The following is a 21,811-nucleotide window of genomic DNA, read 5'->3' as shown; positions in this document are numbered from 1 at the left end:
TCACTATAATATAATCACATGTATTTTGACTTCTGTTGGAGTAAGGTGGTTCATCTCACATGACAGATGTCTCATGGAGTTACGCCGGCCACCCTCACGTGCATAGAGGCAGTCTAATACCTTGGCCTTGGGAATTTGGGCTGCTTTTGAGATCAATTGAGTTTACAACTTATTTCCATTCACTGTCAGTACCATTGTACATGTTTGGCATTATGGCATGACAAGGAGTTGCATGATGGCACAAACATACTGGTATTCAGACTAGCCACAAGGAGAATATAGTTCCAACTTGGACCACCAGAGGGTGCTGCTTTATAATACCAGGACTTGACGAATGAGGCTGAACCAGTGGAGGAAGGGAAGAACCATCCCCAGTGAATTTAATAAAAAATGGTGTCGTGATATGACTGATTAATGTGATGACGTGTTTATCGAATCAACTATGTTTAATGGTTATCACATAACAACTAATGGAATAAGTTTAACGAGTTACATCTCCCGAATTAACTCAAGATTACATAAATTATATCTATAAGTCACATCAATCATTACCTCATATCAGTCTCATTCTGAACGTCGCAGACTTCTTGCAGGAATGCAAACTTGTACCTTTCGGCGAAATTCGCCGTTTTGAATCCAAAATAGGTGACCTACGTGATTCATGTAGAGCCGTTGAGAAAAGTTTTTTTGGGGGGCTTTGGTTGACTACGAGCTGTATGCGAACGAGTGATGCACGTTTTGGACCAATACTGGCTGTATCCAAGGCTCAGCCAGTCGTTCACATAACAGAATGCAGCACGCCACTGACGAGACAACAAATTTGATAGTTACAGCATCAGCGTGCACTCTGGAAAGAGCGGAGAGTGGAAAGGCAGTTTGACAGTTAACAGCAGCGTGTCCCTTGAACGATAACGAAGAGGTAGGTGAGAAGCCTGACCACGGAGACTGGGATGATGAAGCGTACTTCATGAGCTGTAACTGGAAAAACAACTGGCATTTGGAAAGTTTGAGGTGAGGGAGAAACTGGTAGAACAAGTCGTGTTAGCATTGTCAAGTATCTTGCTAGCTGGATCGAATTCTCCGTTAGCTAGCCAGAGAAATGTTGAGGAACATTAGCCAACTTAACTGATCAAATAATTGAGTTTGGTGTGTGAAAATTAGCTGGCTAATGAAGTCAGACAGCTAACGTTAGCTAGTTAAAGTTATAACATCAGATGAGCTAACATTAGTAACCTAACCAATTCGCTATACTATTAACTGGTATACGACTCCTTGCCATTCTTCAAGTTATAACGCGTTAGTTGCTTACTGGACCCTGGCAATCTGAAATGTTAACTAGCTAACACTATCTGTGAACTGTTTTCCATCTACAGTATGTGGTTAATTTTCAGAATGAGATAATTAGGTGAAAATGAGGCGTTGCTTGTTAAACAAGTGGATTCGGGGATCAAGTGTAGCTAGAGCTGGGCCTGGCTTTAGCCTAAGCTGGAAGCCACTATAGAGTTGAAAGGAACACTACACACTTTTCCTCTTTCTTACTTTTTCAATACAGTGGCTAAAAATGACAGTGCTTATTCAACTAAGTCTGCTGTTCCAAACAAACACAAACACCACAAGTTTCTCGGTCTCAACTACAGAGTTAGTCTTTCAGGAGGCTTGAGACTACACTGTGATCTGCGCAGTACTCGTGGTGTGCCACAAGACATAGATAAGGCATCTCCCAGTGGAGCTGGGTGTGAGGGCACCGGAGCGGGTTGGGTGTTTGTGATAGAAAGTCCATCACCCTCAGCAGGAACCACTGAATGCCCCTGTTCCTCATATTGTTTCCTGTGGGGTTTCAACTTGTATACTACCCCCTGCCGCGGTTCTGTCTGCAAACATGGTCTTTTCTTTGTCATAGCGCAGGCGGATGTGGTCCTGGTGTCTGCGCATGACTCGACCATCAGTCAGTTTGACCACTCTGACTCAGAATGATACCTGGCAACCAACGTTGGCTGCTTGTGAAGTTGCGAATGTAGACATTGTCATTGGGTTTTAACTGTCTCTCCCTCGCGTGGGGGTCATGTTTCTCCTGCTTCCGTTCCACTCATGCTTTGATATCCGGACACAGTAGATCCAGGTGAGCTTTTGGCTTTCTGCCCATCAACATCTCAGCTGGAGCCTGTCCTGTTGTGGTGTGATGCGGTACTGGAACAAGAACCGAGAGAGCTTAGTTGTGATGGTTCCCCCAGTCATCTTTTTGAGCCTCTCTTTCAGTGTCTGCACAGCCCGCTCCGCCAAATCACAGGTAAATGTTGTTGCGTTGTCAGACATGAGAGTCAGGCAGACCATGTGTTGCAAACACCTGCCAAAGCATTTTGATGGTTGTGGTCGCTGTGATGTTGCTTATGATGTAAGACTCCAGCCACTTGGAGTGAGCGTCCACCATGACAAGGGACATGTGGCCCTTTGCAGGGCCTGCAAAGTCTGTGCAGCCTGGACCATGGGTGGTTCCACAGATGTAGTGGCGTGGGCGGCGCCATCTTCTGGTTGATCTGGCACTCAGAACATGATTTCACTTTGTTTTCTACGTCCTGATCCATGTTTGGCCACCAGATGTAAGATCTGGCTAAACTTTTCATCCGGGAGGCACACAGGTGAGCTTCATGGACCTCATCCATGACTTGTGCACGGCCAGGGGGTGGAACAACCACTCTGGACCACCAGAGTATGCAGCCATCCTGCACACTCAGCTCAGTTTTGCGCTTTGCATAAGGTCTGTCCCTTATCCTCCATGACAGGAGGCCAACCCTGCATAAGGAATCATTTCACTTGGGCCAGGATAGGATCCCGGTCTGTCCACTGTTTGATCTGTTTGGCATTCACATGTGAGTTTGACAATCTCTCCATTAGTAAAATTGTCTCGGGGGGGCACCACAGTTGTGGTGGGCATCTCTGGTAGCGCGAGACGGCTGAGCGCGTTTGCATTGTCCTTCCTCGCTCTGTACACTATAGTGTACTGGTAAGCTGACATTGTGAGGGCCCAGAAAATCATATTTAAATGTATATCAAACCATTTTGAAATGTTGACCCTGATGTCACACACAGGCCCCTTTTTATTTATAGAAACACCCATATGTTTACTTTTACTCAAGTATGACAATTGAGTACTTTTTCCACCACTCACCCAGCCTGAATTTAAAATGGATTCAATTTAGATATTCTGTCACTGGCCTAAACACTATCCCATAATGTCAAAGTGGAATTGGTTTTAGTAATTCAACCCCTTCGTTATGGCAAGCCTAAATAAGTTCAGGAGTAAAATGTGCTTAAGTCACATAAGTTGCATGGACTCACACTGTGCAACAATAGTGTTTAACATGATTTTCTTTTATGACTACCTCATCTCTGTACCCCACACACAATTATCTGTAAGGTCCCTCAGTTGAACAGTGAATTTCAAACACAGAAATTCACAAAAAGCAGACATATCCGTTTGAGCATGGCGAAGTTATTAATTACACTTTGGATGGTATATCAATACAACCAGTCACTACAAAGTATTTCCTAACTCAGTTGCCAGAGAGGAAGGAAACTGCTCAGGGATTTCACCATGAGGCCAATGGTGACTTTAAATCAGTTGGTTTAATGGCTGTGATAGGAGAAAACTGAGGATGGATCAACAAAATTGTAGTTACTCCATAATACTAACCTAAATGACAGAGTGAAAAGTAAGCCTTTACAGAATAAAAATATGCATCCTGTTTGCAATAGAGTACCACAGTATGAGTCATAAAACCTAGCGGTCAAACAGGGAAATAGTTCCAATCGTTATTCCACCATTCACTTTTTCCATAGGGTATTTTAGAAACAAATACGGCCTGTGTTTCGTGTAGGCTTGCCCTGGCGTGACGTTTTGATAACCCTGTAAATCTCTAGGACAAGGTGACTTATATTCGCCTGTATTTACCCCCCCATTTGAATCCAAGATGGCGTAGCAGTCAGACGTCTTTGTCCTGTCGTGTCCCTTGTATATATCTTTTTACATATGCAAAGAAAAATATATTTTAAAAATATTTCAAATATTTCAACTTCTAAATACTCTCCTGCAACCCGCCTCACCCACTGTGGCGTGGATCTGTTTTTTTTCCTAAAGTATTTCTATTTACTTCGGATCTGGAATCCCTCAACTGAAGCTAGTCAGCTAACTGCCTACCAGTTATCAGTCAGCAAACCATTGCTAGTGGTCATCAGCTAACCTTTAGCTCGGAAAGCTCTCGCCAGTTCGAACAATGTGACTCAAACCAGAGCATAACGGACCTATTATTATTTTTAAATTTTTTTTCACATATCCCCGGATTCCTACTGCAAACTCTGAACATTTTCATCTGGATCTTCGCAACTAGCTAACCACAATCCCGGGTGACTACTCCTGGCAAGCGTTTCCATCCCGGAGCAAGCACCAATTAGCCTGAAGCTAGCCCAGCCAGGGCTCCTGTGCTACCACCGAAGCCCACTCCTGGGCTACAAAATCCGGACCCCTTCTACTGCCGGTACGGGGCACAGAACCCCGCCGATCCTCTACGACTGGAATACCGACATAATCTCCCCGAGGATTCCAACAGGCTCCTCAGGCGCGACGTCCGCTGGAGGCCCATTCTGCTAACCGCGGCCTACTAGCTACCTGGAGCTACTTGGAACCCTACTAATTCCACGACTGGTCTATCGACGTCACCGCACGAGTAGGCAAAAACAGACTTACCCCCATCGTGACGTCCCCCAAAGGCTAACTTACTAGCCCCGGTCTGTTAACTGCTAACTTGCTAGCCCCGGTCTGTTAACTGCTAGCTTGCCTGCCCCGGTCTGCTAACTGTCTGAATCGCTGTGTCCCCAGTCAGCCCAACCACTCACTGGACCTATATGTTCACTTGGCTACGCATGCCTCTCTCTAATATCAATATGCCTCGTCCATTACTCTCCTGGTTAGTGATTGTCTTATTTCACTGAAGAGCCTCTAGCCCTGCTCAATATGCCTTAAAACCTGTTATGGATAGGGGGCAGTATTTTCACGGCCGGATAAAAAACGTACCCGATTTAATCTGATTATTACTCCTGCCCAGAAACTAGAATATGCATATAATTATTAGCTTTGGATAGAAAACACTCCAAAGTTTCTAAAACTGTTTGAATGGTGTCTGTGAGTATAACAGAACTCATTTGGCAGGCCAAAACCTGAGAAGATTCTGTACAGGAAGTACCCTGTCTGACCATTTCTTGGCCTTCTTGATTATCTCTATCCAAAACAGGGGATCTCTGCTGTTACGTGACACTTCCTACGGCTCCCATGGGCTCTCAGAAGGCGGCAAAAAGCTGAATCGTGGCTTTGCAGGCCCTGGCTGAAAAACATTAGCGTGTTTGGATAGTGGCCGGTCAGAGTACTATGAGACTGAGGCGCGTGCCTGAGTCGACTCCATGTTTACTTTCTCTCTCTTTGAACGAAAACAACCACTCCCGGTCGGAATATTATCGTTTTTTTACGAGAAAAATGGCATAAAAATAGATTTTAAACAGTGGTTGTCATGCTTTGAAGTACGGTAATGGAATATTTAGAATATTTTTGTCACGAAACGCGTCGGGCGCGTAACCCTTCGTCACCCTTGGATAGTGTCTTGAACGCACGAACAAAACGCCGCTATTTGGATATAACTATGGATTATTTTGAACCAAACCAACATTTGTTATTGAAGTAGCAGTCCTGGGAGTGCATTCTGACGAAGAACACCAAAGGTAATCAAACTTTTCTAATAGTAAATCGGAGTTTGGTGAGGGTCAAACTTGGTGGGTGTCAAAATAGCTAGCCGTGATGGCTGGGCTATCTACTCAGAATAATGCAAAATGTGCTTTCACCGAAAAGCTATTTTAAAATCGGACACCTCGATTGCACAAAGGAGTTCTGTATCTATAATTCTTAAAATAATTGTTCTGTTTTTTGTGAACGTTTATCGTGAGTAATTTAGTAAATTCACCGGAAGTGTTCGGTGGGAATGCTAGTTCTGAACGTCACATGCTAATGTAAAAAGCTGGTTTTTGATATAAATATGAACTTGATTGAACAAAACATGCATGTATTGTATAACATAATGTCCTAGGCGTGTCATCTGATGAAGATCATCAAAGGTTAGTGCTGCATTTAGCTGTGGTTTGGGTTTATGTGACATTATATGCTAGCTTGAAAAATGGGTGTCTGATTATTTCTGGCTGGGTACTCTGCTGACATAATCTAATGTTTTGCTTTCGCTGTAAAGCCTTTTTGAAATCGGACAGTGTGGTTAGATAAAGGAGAGTCTTGTCTTTAAAATGGTGTAAAATAGTCATATGTTTGAAAAATTGAAGTTTTGGGATTTTTGAGGAATTTGTAATTCGCGCCACGCCTATCATTGGATATTGGAGCAGGTGTTCCGCTAGCGGAACGTCTAGATGTAAGAGGTTAACCAACCATGTTGTTCCACCTCCTACATATGCGATGACATCACCTGATTTTAAAACGTCTCTAGAGACTGTATCTCTCTCATCATTACTCAATGCCTAGGTTTACCTCCAATGTACTCACATCCTACCTTACCTTTGTCTGTACACTATGCCTTGAATCTATGCTATCGTGCCCAGAAACCTGCTCCTTTTACTCTCTGTTCCGAACGTGCTAGACGGCCAGTTTGTATAGTCTTTAGCCGTACCCTTATCCTACATTTCCTCTGGTGATATGGAGGTTAATCCAGGTCCTGCATTCCCTAGCTCCACTCCCACTCCCCTGGTGCTCTCATTTGTTGACTTCTGTAACCGTAAAAGCCTTGGTTTCATGCATGTTAACATTAGAAGCCTACTCCCTAAGTTTGTTTTACTCACTTCTTTAGCGCACTCTGCCAACCCGGATGTCTTAGCCGTGTCTGAATTCTGGTTTAGGAAAACCACCAAAAACCCTGAAATCTCCATCGCTAACTATAACATTTTCCGCCAAGATAGAACTGCCAAAGGTGGCGGTGTTGCAATCTACTGAAAAGATAGTAATACAGAACTCTGCAGGCTATCCAAGTCTGTACCCCAAAGATTTTAGCTTCTACTTCTAAAAATTCACTTTTCCAGAAACAAGTCTCTCACTGTTGCCGCTTGCTATAGACCTCCCTCTGCCCCCAGCTGTTCCCTCTGCCATATGTGAATTGATTGCCCCCATCGATCTTCTGAGCTCGTGCTACTAGGTGACCTAAACTGGGACATGCTTAACACCCCGGCCATCCTACAATCTAAGCTTGATGCCCTCAATCTCACACAAATTATCAATGAACCTACCGGGTACAACCCCAAATCCATAAACACGGGCACCCTCATAGATGTCATCCTAACTAACTCACCCTCCAAATACACCTCTGTTGTTTTCAATCAAGATCTCAGCGATCACTGCCTCATTGCCTGCATCCGTAATGGGTCTGCGACAAAACGACCACCCCTCATCACTGTCAAACACTCCCTAAAACACTTCTGCGAGCAGGCCTTTCTAATCGACCTGGCCGGGGTATCCTGGAATGACATTGACCTCATCCCGTCAGTAGATGATGCCTGGCTATTCTTTAAAAGTGCCTTCCTCACCATCTTAAATAAGCATGCCCCACTCAAAAAATGTAGAACTAGGAATAGATATAGTCCTTGGTTCACTCCAGACCTGTCTGCCCTTGACCAGCACAAAAACATCCTGTGGCGTTCTGCATTAGCATCGAATCGCCCCCGTGATATGTAACTTTTCATGGAAGTTCGGAAAAAATATACACAGGCAGTTAGAAAAGCTAAGGCTAGCTTTTTCAAACATAAATTTGCATCCTGTAGTACTAACTCAAAGTTCTGGGACACTGTAAAGTCCATGGAGAATAAGAGCACCTCCTCCCAGCTGCCCACTGCTCTGAGGCTAGGAAACACTGTTACCACCGATAAATCCACTATAATTGAGAATTTCAATAAGCATTTCTCTACGGCTGGCCATGCTTTCCACCTGGCTACCCTTACCCCGGTCAACTGCCCGGCACCCTCCACAGCAACCCGCCAAAGCCCCCACCATTTCTCCTTCACCCAAATCCAGATAGCTGATGTTCTGAAAGAGCTGCAAAATCTGGACCCATACAAATCAGCCGGGCTAGACAATCTGGACCCTCTCTTTCTAAAATGATCTGCCGAAATTGTTGCAACCCATATTACTAGCCTGTTCAACCTCTCTTTCGTATCGTCTGAGATTCCCAAAGATTGGAAAGCTGCCGCGGTCATCCCCCTCTTCAAAGGGGGTGACACTCTAGACCAAAACTGCTATAGACCTATATCTATCCTACCCTGTCTTTCTAAGGTCTTCGAAAGCCAAGTTAACCTGTTATGGCTAGTGGGCAGTATTTTCACGTCTGGATAAAAAACGTACCCGATTTAATCTGGTTACTACTCCTGCCCAGTAACTAGAATATGCATATAATTATTGGCTTTGGATAGAAAACACTCAAAAGTTTCTAAAACTGTTTGAATGGTGTCTGTGAGTATAACAGAACTCAAATGGCAGGTCAAAACCTGAGAGATTCCTTTACAGGAAGTGGCCTGTCTGACCATTTCTTGAACTTCTTTGCCATCTCTATCTTTTACAAAGGATCTCTGCTCTAACGTGACACTTCCTACGTCTTCCATGGGCGCTCAGAGCCCGGGAAAAACCTGAATGTCGTCATCCCAGCCCCAGGCTGAAACACATTATCGCCTTTCTCAAGTGGCCGATCAAGGGACTGTGGGCTTAGGCGCGTGCCCTGGCTGCCCCCGTCTTTGTGATTTTTTTCCCTCTGTTTGCCGAAAAGGAGATTCCCGGTCGGAATATTATCGCTTTTTTACGAGATAAATTGCATAAAAATTGATTTTAAACAGCGGTTGACATGCTTCGAAGTACGGTAATGGAATATTTAGAATTTTTTTGTCACGAATTGCGCCATGCGCACGACCGTGATTTACCATTTCGGATAGTGTCTGGGACGCACAAACAAAACGCCGCTATTCGGATATAACGATGGATTATTTTGGACCTAACCAACATTTGTTATTGAAGTAGCAGTCCTGGGAGTGCATTCTGACGAAGACAACAAAAGGTAATCAAACTTTTATAATAGTAAATCTGATTTTGGTGAAGGCTAAACTTGCCGGGTGTCTAAATAGCTAGCCCGTGATGGCTGGGCTATGTACTTAGAATATTGCAAAATGTGCTTTCACCAAAAAGCTATTTTAAAATCGGACATATCGAGTGCATAGAGGAGTTCTGTATCTATAATTCTTAAAATAATTGTTATGCTTTTTGTTAACGTTTATCGTGAGTAATTTAGTAAATTGTTAGTAAATTCCCCGGAAGTTTGCGGGGGGTATGCTAGTTCTGAACGTCACATGCTAATGTAAAAAGCTGTTTTTTGATATAAATATGAACTTGATTGAACAAAACATGCATGTATTGTATAACATAATGTCCTAGGTGTGTCATCTGATGAAGATCATCAAAGGTTAGTGCTGCATTTAGCTGTCTTCTGGGTTTTTGTGACATTATATGCTAACTTGAAAAATGGGTGTCTGATTATTTCTGGCTTGGTACTCTGCTGACATAATCTAATGTTTTGCTTTCGCTGTAAAGCCTTTTTGAAATCGGACAGTGTGGTTAGATAAAGGAGAGTCTTGTCTTTAAAATGCTGTGAAATAGTCATATGTTTCAAAAATTGAAGTTTTTGTATTTTTGAGGAATTTGTAATTCGCGCCACGCCTATCATTGGATATTGGAGCAGGTGTTCCGCTAGCGGAACGTCTAGATGTAAGAGGTTGACAGATTACCGACCATTTCGAATCTCACCGTACCTTCTCCGCTATGCAATCTGGTTTCAGAGCTGGTCATGGGTGCACCTCAGTAACGCTCAAGGTCCTAAATGACATCATAACCGCCATCGATAAGAGACATTACTGTGCAGCCGTATTCATTGACCTGGCCAAGGCTTTCGACTCTGTCAATCACCACATTCTTATTGGCAGACTCGACAGCCTTGGTTTCTCAAATGATTGCCTTGCCTGGTTTACCAACTACTTCTCTGATAGAGTTCAGTGTGTCAAATCGGAGGGCCTGTTGTCTGGACCTCTGGCAGTCTCTATGGTTGTGCCACGGGGTTCAATTCTCGGGCCGACTCTGTCTGTATACGTCAATGATGTTGCTCTTGCTGCTGGTGATTCTCTGATCCACCTCTACGCAGACGACACCATTCTGTATACTTCTGGCCCCTCTTTGGACACTGTGTTAACTAACCTCCAGACGAGCTCTGGAGGTTAGTGTAGTCCTTGTGGTAAAAATGATGTGGGTAAAACAAAGCGTGAATTAAAAGTACGTATCTCAGAGCATCGTAGCACCATTAGGTGCAAAAACTTGACTTACCCAGTTGCGGCCCACTTTATGGAAGCAAACCACTCGATTTCGTCTCTGCATTATATTGGCATCGAACATGTCACCCTCCCTAGGAGAGGGGGTGACCTTGATAATTTATTGTTAAAACGAGAGACTGCCTGGATCTTTAATTTAAAGACCCTTGCTCCCTTCGGTCTCAATGTAGACTTTAATTTGAAGCCATTCTTGTGATTTTTGTGACTTTGCCATTGTAATTGTTTGTAAGCTTGTGTAGTCTAAAATGTATCTATGATCGTATCCATTTGTTCTTTTGTATGCCATTTTTATATTTCAGAGTTAACCAATGATATTAGGCCACATTTGGCCATGATTACAGACACCTGTGTGTCTTCTGACACTATAAACGAGTCATCTCGCAGTGTTTGTGATGATACCCTGATGAAGACAGCTTGGCTGTCGAAACATTGGATATTAAAATTTTTGCATCTGAGCTCCTAGAGTGTGTGGCTCGCCCTTATTTTCAAAGAAATTAACTTTGCCCTGAATACAAAGCTTTATGTTTGGGGCAAATCCAACAACACATCACTGAGTACCACTCTTCATATTTTCAAGCATGGTGGTGGCTGCAACCTGTTATGGGTATGCTTGTCATCGGCAAGGACTAGGGAGTTTTTTAGGATAAAAAGAAACGGAATAAAGCTAAGCACAGGCAAAATCCTAGAGAAAAACCTGGTTCAATCTGCTTTCCAACAGACACTGGTAGACAAATTAACCTTTAACCCTGGGACCACGGTGTGTGACTTTTTATAACCTATAGCACAAGGCCAAATATACAGTGGAGTTGCTTACCAGGACGACATTGAATGCTTGTGAGTGGCCTAAATGGGATTGAAAATCTATGGCAAGCCTTGAAAATGTCTATCATGATCAACAACCACCTTGACAGAGCTTGAAGAATTTAACAAATAATAATGTGTAAATATTGTATAATCCAGGTGTGCAGAGCTCTTAGAGACTTACCCAGAAAGACCCACGGCTGTAATCGCTGCCAAAGGTGCTTCTAACATGTATTGACTCATCGGTGTGAATACTTACAGTACCAGTCAAAAGTTTGGACACACCTACTCATTCAAGGGTTTTTCTTAATAGTAAAAATAAACTACATTGTAGAATAATGGTGAAGACACAAAAACGATGAAATAACACACATGGAATCATGTAGTAATCAAAAAAGTATTTTATATTTTACATTCTTCAAAGTAGCCACCCTTCATGACAGTTTTGCATTATCTCAATCAGCTTCATGAGGTAGTCACCTGGAATGCATTTCAATTAACAGTGCCTTGTTAAAAGTACATTTGTGGAATTTCTTTCCTTAATGCATTTGAGCCAATCAGTGTTGTATATTTTTTTATACCCTTTGCTATGAAACTCGAAATTGAGCTCCGGTGCATTCCGTTTCCATTGATCATCCTTGATGGTTCTACAATTTGATTGGAGTACATCTGTGGTAAATTAAGTTGATTGGACATGATTTGGAAAGGCAGGTAAGCTAGTTCTTTAAACGCATGATGGACAGACAAGTGTAGCCTATGGCACAACATTTTACGGGTGGCGAGAGAGCTAGTGCGAGTTGAAGAGCAGGCTTGAAGAGCTACTGATCTTGTTATGACATGCATTATCTGAATTAGGTCCACAGAATTATACCTAGGAGGATTGGTTCTATGAAGGAACTTTGAGCTACCTAACAAGCTTGTGTGTGCAGAGCGGCACCAGAATTAAAAATATGCCTTACCTTTGTAGTTAATAAATCCAATGTGAAACGTGATAACTAGGCCTTAACTATTATTGAAAAAGTTAATCCATTCTCTAGCTAATAAAAAAATCTCGCTATACAGTTGAAGTCAGAAGTTTACATACACTTAGGTTGGAGTCATTAAAACTTGTTTTTCAACCACTCCACAAATTTCTTGTTAACAAACTATAGTTTTGGCAAGTCGGTTAGGACATCTACTTTGTGCATGACACAAGTCATTTTTCCAACAATTGTTTACAGACAGATTATTTCACTTATAATTCACTGTATCACAATTCCAGTGGGTCAGCAGTTTACATGCACTTCGTTGACTGTGCCTTTAAAAAATTCCAGAAAATGTCATGGCTTTAGAAGCTTCTGATTGGCTAATTGACATAATTTGAGTCAATTGGAGGTGTACATGTGGATGTATTTCAAGGCCTACCTTCAAACTCAGTGCCTCTTTGCTTGACATCATGGGAAAATCAAAAGAAATCTGCCAAGACCTCAGAAAAACAATTGTAGACCACAAGTCTGGTTCATCCTTGGGAGCAATTTCCAAATGCCTGAAGGTACCACGTTCATCTGTACAAACAATAGTACGCAAGTATTAACACCATGGGACCACGCAGCCGTTATACCGCTCAGGAAAGAGACATGTTCTGTCTCCTGGAGATGAACGTACTTTGGTTGCGAAAAGTGCAAATCAATCCCAGAACAACAGCAAAGGACCTTGTGAAGATGCTGGAGGAAACAGGTATAAAAGTATCTATATCCACAGTAAAAATGAGTCCTATATCGACACAACCTGAAAGGCCGCTTAGCATGGAAGAAGCCACTGCTCCAAAACCGCCATAAAAAAGCCAGACTACGGTTTGCAACTGCACATGGGGACAAAGATCATAATTTTTGGAGAAATGTCCTCTGGTCTGATGAAACAAATATAGAACTGTTTGGCCATAATGTCCATCGTTATGTTTGAAGGAAAAAGGGGGAGGCTTGCAAGCCAAAGAACACCATCCCAACCGTGAAGCACGGGGGTGGCAGCATCATGTTGTGGGGGTGATTTGTTGCGGGAAGGGCTGGTGCACTTCACAAAATAGATGGCTTCGTGAGGAAGGGAAATTATGTGGATATATTGAAGCAACATCTCAAGACATCAGTCAGGAAGTTAAAGCTTGGTCGCAAATGGGTCTTCCAAATAGACAACGACCCCAAGCATACTTCCAAAGTTGTGGTAAAATGGCTTAAGGACAACAAAATCAAGGTATTGGAGTGGCCATCACAAAGCCCTGACCTCAATCCTATAGAACATTTGTGGGCAGAACTGAAACAGCATGTGCGAGCAAGGAGGAGTACAAACCTGACTCAGTTACATCAGCTCTGTCAGGAGGAATGGGCCAAAATTCACCCAACTTATTGTGGGAAGCTTGTGGAAGGTTACCCAAAACGTTTGACCCAAGTTAAACCATTTAAAGGCAATGCTACCAAATACAAATTGAGTGTATGTAAACTTCTGACCCACTGGGAATGTGATGAAATAAATCACTCTCTACTATTATTCTGACATTTCACATTCTTAAAATAAAGTGGTGATCCTAACTGACCTAAGAAAGGGAATTTTTACTAGGATTAAATGTCAGGAATTGTGAAAAATGGAGTTTAAATGTATTTGGCTAAGGTGTATGTAAACTTCTGACTTCAACTGTATATCTTCTCACACTTCAAATATCAGTATAGTAGCCTATGCTTTCAGCTTACAGGCAGATACGTTTCTGAGTGAAAGAGTGAGAGCTTTGCATAGGCGCTTTGTTTAGTTTTTTTGTGGGTCTAGAGAAAAAAAATGTCTGGAGTGTAAAATAAAGTTATTAAAATAATGGTTCTATTCCAGAACAGTATTGATCACTTTTGTTCCAGGTTCCACTTATGTTTCTTGAAAAATGTCATTTTCTGGTTTCGGTTCAGTGGTTCCAACCCCTGGACCTCCTTGTTGGCTAGCGGGAGCGACACCAGCAGACAGTGTCCTTCGCTCCTGCCTGCCGAACACCTGCCCTCACCCCGTCGTTAGCAAAACTGTGGGAAAACAGTGCCCGACAGGCGGCGGGCGAAGGACCGGTCACCCCCGCCACCCACTAGCCCAGCAGGCAGAGGCTGCGATGCTGTGTGCTAGATTGCTAGTTAGCTACTTAGCACACAGTGTCCCCCCGCCTCCCACCTGCTGTGTAAGGCGTGGGCGAAGGACACTGTCTACCGGTTGTCCCCACCTCCCGCTAGAACAGCTGTGCCAGTTCGAACACATTTTGTCGCTCCCGTCAGCTGTGTACCGGAGTCCTCCTTAGGACTAGCTGGCTAAGCTAGCACACAGAGTCCTTCGTCGTTAACAGAACTGCGGTAAAACAGTGTCCAACAGGTGGGGGCTAAGGACACTGTCTACCGGTGTATGGCTAGCTTGCTACCGATGTCACCCCCAGCCCTTCTTCTGTGTGGTTTATCGTTAGCTGGCATCCAACGTTATTGAGCATTGACACCACCTACTGTACTGGACCGCCCCCGCCTCCCGCCTGTCCTAACTTAAAAATGTACCAATAGAACAGTGGCGATTTTAACATGTAAATCTTGGTGGGGGAAAAAAATAAACTATGTTTTAGATGCATGCCAGCAAACCCACAACACAACACTAAACAATACATGAATTACACTATAACGGTGACAAACGGTGCCCACACACTGTTAGGGCCTACATAAAGCTGTCCCAACACCAGAGTCCCATCAGCAGTCTCACCACCTTACCACTGCTACACCTGGCTATCAGCGAAGCCTTGTCTGGCAGCAAAACAGTTAATTCAGCCTCATTTACTGCCTTTAAAAAAACCATAGCTGATATGGCTGACTTGCTTAAACAGATGTGGTTTCTGCTGACAATTGAGATGTACAAACTATTGCATAAGGGGATGACGAGTGGATAAGAGGCAATCAGTAATTTTAATGAAGACATTAATGAGCGAGCTAGGACAGACATGGTCAATATAACTATTTGTTCAGCACTTTTGAAATGTACAGCGACAGAATTCATAAAATTGGCAGTTCTTACAGTATTCTTCCTGTACACCAAGTCAGAACCGTGGGATAAATAAAGGGGGAATATAAGCAGACACTATTCAATGATTACATTTCTCTGAAACAGGCTATAGGCTACATGTGCACCACCAAGTCAGAACAGTAGGCGAAATTAGGAGGGGAAACAGGACCAAGTTATTAGGGTGAGCCACATGTGCTACTAACAGCTTACTTAGCTTACACAACATACAGTGAGGGGGAAAAGTATTTCATCCCCTGCTGATTTATTATTTCCCTCATTAAAATGCAAATAAATGTATAACATTTTTGACATGTGTTTTTCTGGATTTTTTTGTTTGTTATTCTGTCTCTCACTGTTAAAATAAACCTACCATTAAAATTATAGACTGATCATTTATTTTTCAGTGGGCAAACGTACAAAATCAGCAGGGGATCAAATACTTTTTTCCCTCACTGTATAGTATTACTTTCTTAGCCATAGTATACATATCTCCCTGGCATGTTACATATTTTATGCAGCAGCATACAAGCCATTTTTGGACTCACCTTGTGGTGCTGTGCTCACTTGAACAGGAAGGTGGAGTGGCTTTCCTTCATGGGCAAATGTTGTCATCAAAGTGGTCATCATGCCTCTCCCGAGTGGCGCAGCGGTCTATGGCACTGCATCTCAGTGCTAGAGGCGTCACTACAGACCCCGTTTCAATTCCAGGCTGTATCGCAACCAGCTGTGATTGGGAGTCCCATAGGCCGGCGCACAATTGGCCCAGCGTCGTCCGGGTTAGGGATTAGCCGGTGTAGGCCGTCATTGTAAATAATCATTTGTTCTTAACTGATTTGCCTAGTTAAATAAATAAATCTGGCATTCTCTGGATTTATGGTGCTTTCAAGACAACTGGGAACAAGGTTGAAACATTATTTACGTCAGTGATCTTCAGGTTGGAGCTCTAGAAAGAGGCCAGAGTTCACGACTTGCAATTCCGAGTTGGATGGCAGTTCAAAACGTATTTTTTTTCAGTCAGAGTTCCCAGTTTGCTTGAACTCACTGAAATCAGATTTCCCAGTTCTGAGATTCCAGTTGTTTTGAGCGCTGCAGAAGTCATGCTGGATTGACACCATGGTCAATGTTGAATGTTTATCCTTTTAAACTTGGAAAATAGCCCCTTAAATCCAGATTTTGGACCACACAGCCAATCCACTGAATAGCAGGCTAGTGATTGCTTTGCAATGCTTGTAGTTAGACACTGTTTCTTACAAACCACTCATTGTTGAATTTGCGATTTCCAACTTGTTGTGTTATGTTTATGGCAATGGCCTATGAGCACCGATACGTTTTATCAACATATTTTTTCATTTTTGGTCAAAATGTGTATGTTTTTACCATATTTTTTGTTTTTATAAATACTTTTAGCATTTTCTTGTTGGCACAATACAAGTGTCCATTGATTAAAATTGAATATCATTTGAATGAGTTATCCACATTGAAATGTTTTGAAATGCGGGCTTTTATTTAGAAGGTCCTAACGTTACCATACGAAAGTGACGTCATCGTTTGTGCTGCTGTCAGAATACTAGTCCAGAGCAGACAGCGCCACCGACACCGAACAGCATCGTCCAGAGCCGAGAACAACAACCGTAGCAAAAAACTGATGAAATATGATTTAAGGGGAGGCTTGGGTGTTGGCGGCAAAAGGGAACGCAGTTATCCACTTTATTTTTACCGATTTCGAATCCTCCCAGTAATGGCTGGGGTCCATGGCTCCGGCTGCTGAGCGGCAGGTGTATTGTTGAGGACATATTTCTTAATCGTTATGTATTCAACTACGGCCGATACACTGGTAGGTAAGGACGGAACAGACTTCTACCGGAATTGGATGTTGCTGTCGCGAGGAAGGCTGTAGTTGGGTGCGTCGTTCCGTCCTCGAGGCTGCGGTGCAGCAGTGGTTGTCGGCTCGAGGAGGGCGGTGTCTAACTCCCTGTAAATAGCCTAAATATTTTTTGGGTGAATTAAAATGTGTCAATATAATTTAGTTGTTCAAGGTTAGAAAAACTAACTGACAAACATGGATACCACCCAAATGATAACAATATTTGAAATCGTTCGGGATATGGAATGACACAGGAGATGTTTTATTGATGATTAATCCGAACGGATTATAATTTCAATGATTAGTATTTTCTCTTTCGTCATGGTAAGCGTGTTTTATAACTATAGGCCTATCTAAGCAACATCATCCCACATCTGGTATCGGACCCAGACCTCATTTTGCCAAGATGATGGAAATTGATGAGGTTGTCTATCAGGACGACTATGGCTCCGTGTCCGTTATGTCGGAGCGGGTGTCGGGCCTGGCCAACAGCATCTACCGGGAGTTTGAGCGCCTCATCAGCAGCTACGACGAGGAAGTGGTCAAGGAGCTCATGCCGCTGGTGGTGAACGTTCTGGAGAATCTGGATTCGGTTTTAACGGAGAACCAGGAGCACGAGGTGGAGCTCGAGCTGCTGAAGGAGGACAACGAGCAGCTTATCACCCAGTACGAGCGTGAGAAGGCGCTGCGCAAGCAGGCAGAGGAGGTGAGGGTGCATTTACTCCATCCATGGCTGTTTTTGGTTATAAATACTCGACCAGTGTCTTTATCACTAGCCATATCAATTACTAATAATCACAGCGCATACATTCACCTTCAATAGCAGTTCAGTTTTCATTGCCACTATGCCAATTTTACAAAAAATAAACCCCAAAACTAACCATTTATAAGCTATACCCACATCCCTTTCACATTCCTTCTGTAGGCCATTTATTTTTAGGCCTAATTGAACAGGCCTATATAACAAGGGATACGTCTCAAATGGCACCCTATACCCTATATAGTACACTACTTTTGACCAGAGCTAATAGGGCCTAATGTAATATACACTGAGTATACCAAACATCAGGAACACCTTCCTAATATTGAGTTGCGCAGCCCCCCTCCCCTTTTACCCTCAGAACAGCCTCAATTTGTCAGGGCTTCGACTCTACGAGGTGTCGGAAACGTTCCACAGGGATGCTGGCCCATGTTGACTCTAAATGCTTTCCACAGTTGTGTCAAGTTGACTGGATGTCCTTTGGGTGGTGGACCATTCTTGATACACACGGGAAACTGTTGAGTGTGAAAAACCCAGCAGAATTGCAGTCCATGACAAAAACCGGTGTGCCTGGCACCTACTACCATACACCGTTCAAAGGAACTTAAGTATTTTGTCTTGCCCATGCTCTGAATGGCACATATACACATACACAATCCATGTCCACACAATCCATGCTTCTACACCTGCATAGCTTGCTGTTTGGGGTTTTAGGCTGGGTTTCTGTACAGCACTTTGAGATATCAGCTGATGTAAGAAGGGCTTTGATGTCTCAATTGTCTTAAGGCGAAAACATCCTGATTTAACCTGTCTCCTCCCCTTCATCTATAGTGATCGAAGTGGATTTAACAAGTAACATCAGTTAGGGATTATAGCTTTCACCTGTATTCACCTGGTCAGTCTATGTCACCTTCGATTGCATGCAGTGAGTACTCATATCTGGCCTAATGGATCATCCATATCAACACAGCAGATCAGAGACAGTGGAAAGGCCTATCTATGTAGCATCATCAGTGGTGGTTCAATGAGGATAGGGGCTTGCGTATAGCCTAGTGCCTGACTGGATTGTGCCTGACTGGATTGTGCCTGGGCCAGGTTGGTGATCTGTTCAGTGTGCTTGTGTGTTTGCAGAAGGATTCTGCCAAAGTTGAGATTCTGATGTGAATGTACTGTATTTCATTACATTTTATTCAATACAATAATTGTTTTTGACAGACTTTTACGGACAAAAATATGCCTACAATGAAACCAGCCTTTTCACAATTACAAGTTGTCTTGTTAACAAACTATAGTTTTGGGAAGTCGGTTAGGACATCTACTTTGTGCATGACACAAGTCATTTTTCCAACAATTATTTACAGACAGATTATTTCACTTATAATTCACTGTATCACAATTCCAGTGGGACAGAAGGTTTACATGCACTTCGTTGACTGTGCCTTTAAACAGCTTGGAAAATTCCAGAAAATGATGTCACGGCTTTAGAAGCTTCTTATAGGCTAATTGATATCATTTGAGTCAATTGGAGGTGTACCTGTGGATGTATTTCAAGGCCTACCTTCAAAATCAGTGCCTCTTTGCTTGACATCATGGGAAAATCAAAAGATATCAGCCAAGACCTCAGAACAACAATTGTAGACCTCCACAAGTCTGGTTCATCCTTGGAAGCAATTTCCTGAAGGTACAAAAACGCCTGAAGGTACAACGTTCATCTGTACAAACAATAGTACACAAGTATAAACACCATGGGACCCCGCAGCCGTCGTACCACTCAGGAAGGAGACGCGTTCTGTCTCCTGGAGATGAACGTACTTTGGTGCGAAAAGTGCAAATCAATCCCAGAACAACAGCAAAGGACCTTGTGAAGATGCTGGAGGAAACGGGTACAAAGGGTATCTATATCCACAGTAAAACGAGTCCTATATCGACATAACCTGAAAGGCCGCTCAGCAAGGAAGAAGCCACTGCTCCAAAACCGCCATAAAAAAGCCAGACTACGGTTTGCAACTGCACATGGTGACAAAGATCGCACTTTTTGGAGAAATGTCCTCTGGTTTGATGAAACAAAAGTAGAACTGTTTGGTAATAATGACCATCCTTATGTTTGGAGGAAAAAGGGGGAGGCTTGCAAGCCGAAGAACACCATCCCAACCGTTAAGCACGGGGGTGCCAGCATCATGTTGTGGGGGTGCTTTGCTGCAGGATGGACTGGTGCACTTCACAAAATAGATGGCATCATGTGGAAGATAAGTATGTGGATATATTGAAGCAACATCTCAAGACATCAGTCAGGAAGTTAAAGCTTGGTAATAAATGGGTCTTCCAAATGGACAATGACCCCAAGCATACTTCCAAAGTTGTGGCAAAATGGCTTAAGGACAACAAAGTCAAGGTATTGGAATGGCCATCACAAAGCTCTAACCTCAACCCTATAGAACATTTGTGGGCAGAACTGAAAAAGCATGTGCGAGCAAGGAGGCCTACAAACCTGACTCAGTTACACCAGCTCTGTCAGGAGGAATGGGCCAAAATTCACCCAAGTTATTGTGGGAAGCTTGTGGAAGGCTACCCAAAACGTTTGACCCAAGTTAAACCATTTAAAGGCAATGCTACCAAATACTAATTGAGTGCATGTAAATTTCTGACCCACTGGGAATGTGATGAAAGAAATAAAATCTGAAATAAATCATTCTCTACTATTATTCTGACATTTCACATTCTTAAAATAAAGTGGTGATCCTAACTGGCCTAAGACAGGGATTTTTTTACTTGGATTAAATGTCAGGAATTGTGAAAAACGGAGTTTAAATGTATTTGGCTAAGGTGTATGTAAACTTCCGACTTCAACTGCACATGTACAAATTACCTTGACTAACCTGTACCCCCGCACATTGACTCGTTACTGCTTCCCCCTTTTTATTGCCTTGTTATCTTTATTTTATTGTGTTATTCTTTTTTTATTTAGTTTTATTCAGTAAATATATTCTTAACTGCATTGTTGGCTTGTAAGTAAGTATTTCACTGTAAGGGCTAATCCCGTTGTATTCGGGCCATGTGACAATTTGTATTTTATTTCATTTGATTCCTGGGGAAATTAAATTGTTTAGAGGGGTGTCCATCCTCTGAGTAGTGAATGGCGACTGTATCTTGTGCCTTTTAATAATAAGCGGCCTTCGACAAAGACTAAAAACCGGGATGGCTACTGTCCTCGACTGCCTTTGTTGCTCTTCTACTCCTCCTCTCCTCCTCCTCCCATCAGTAGTTATAGAAACAGAGAAGCTGAGGAACCCAGCAGCAGCATCAAAAACCAACCGTCTGGAATCCTTTGCCAGCTAGAAGCTGATACCATCTAAAAACAAGCGAAAGCAGAAAGCATCCTACTGTGGTGTCAGTTGGCTTAGACCTGCAGTGGCATGCTGCTTTCCCATGTAGCTTCAGCATTCAGTTCACTATGACTCTGCAATCTTTTCCAAAGGATAGAACTTCTCCATGTTAGCTTTATTTTCTCTCTATAGACACCACCTGAAACCTGTTCTCGGTAATTCCCAGGTATTTACTGAAAAGTTACATAGTAAATTGGGAGGCCTAATTACAGTAAATGGGATACCTAATTACACTAATAATCCACGAATGTCCTTTTAATTAAGATGGTAGTTTGTTTCTATGGGGTTCGTTTAAACAAGCACCCCTAGATAGCTTTGACATTCTCCATCCTAGCTTTACTGTCACTAGCCTATAGACACTAGCATAAACCGTGCTCATTTTCCTTTACAGCACATACATTCCCAGGTTCAGTTAGTATTTACAGAGAAATGTATAAAATTGTAATGACACTATAATAACCGATGAATTAGGCTACTATGTTTCAATGAGATTCACTAAAACAAGGACCACTA

General features: G+C 42.8%; 1 protein-coding gene across 10 annotated transcripts in view; it reads left to right on the top strand.

Moving 5' to 3' along the window:
• Nucleotides 1-16,819: 16,819 nt before the first annotated feature.
• The window catches only part of LOC106583929 (C-Jun-amino-terminal kinase-interacting protein 3), a 76,926-nt gene continuing 71,934 nt past the window's right edge, over nucleotides 16,820-21,811 (top strand). For 5 of the 10 annotated variants that reach the window (XM_014168614.2, XM_014168613.2, XM_014168607.2 and 2 more), the window contains exon 1: nucleotides 16,822-17,861. In XM_014168614.2, the coding sequence (XP_014024089.2) occupies nucleotides 17,562-17,861 (300 nt within the window). In that variant the 5' untranslated portion in view covers nucleotides 16,822-17,561. Of the gene's footprint in view, nucleotides 17,862-21,811 lie in introns of all 10 variants that reach the window. The other 5 variants (XM_014168611.2, XM_014168606.2, XM_014168608.2 and 2 more) reach the window with 2 other exon arrangements.

Source organism: Salmo salar, chromosome ssa23, assembly GCF_905237065.1.
Source record: "Salmo salar chromosome ssa23, Ssal_v3.1, whole genome shotgun sequence".
Lineage (NCBI taxonomy): Eukaryota > Metazoa > Chordata > Actinopteri > Salmoniformes > Salmonidae > Salmo > Salmo salar.
This window is presented reverse-complemented; position numbering and strand designations above follow the sequence as displayed.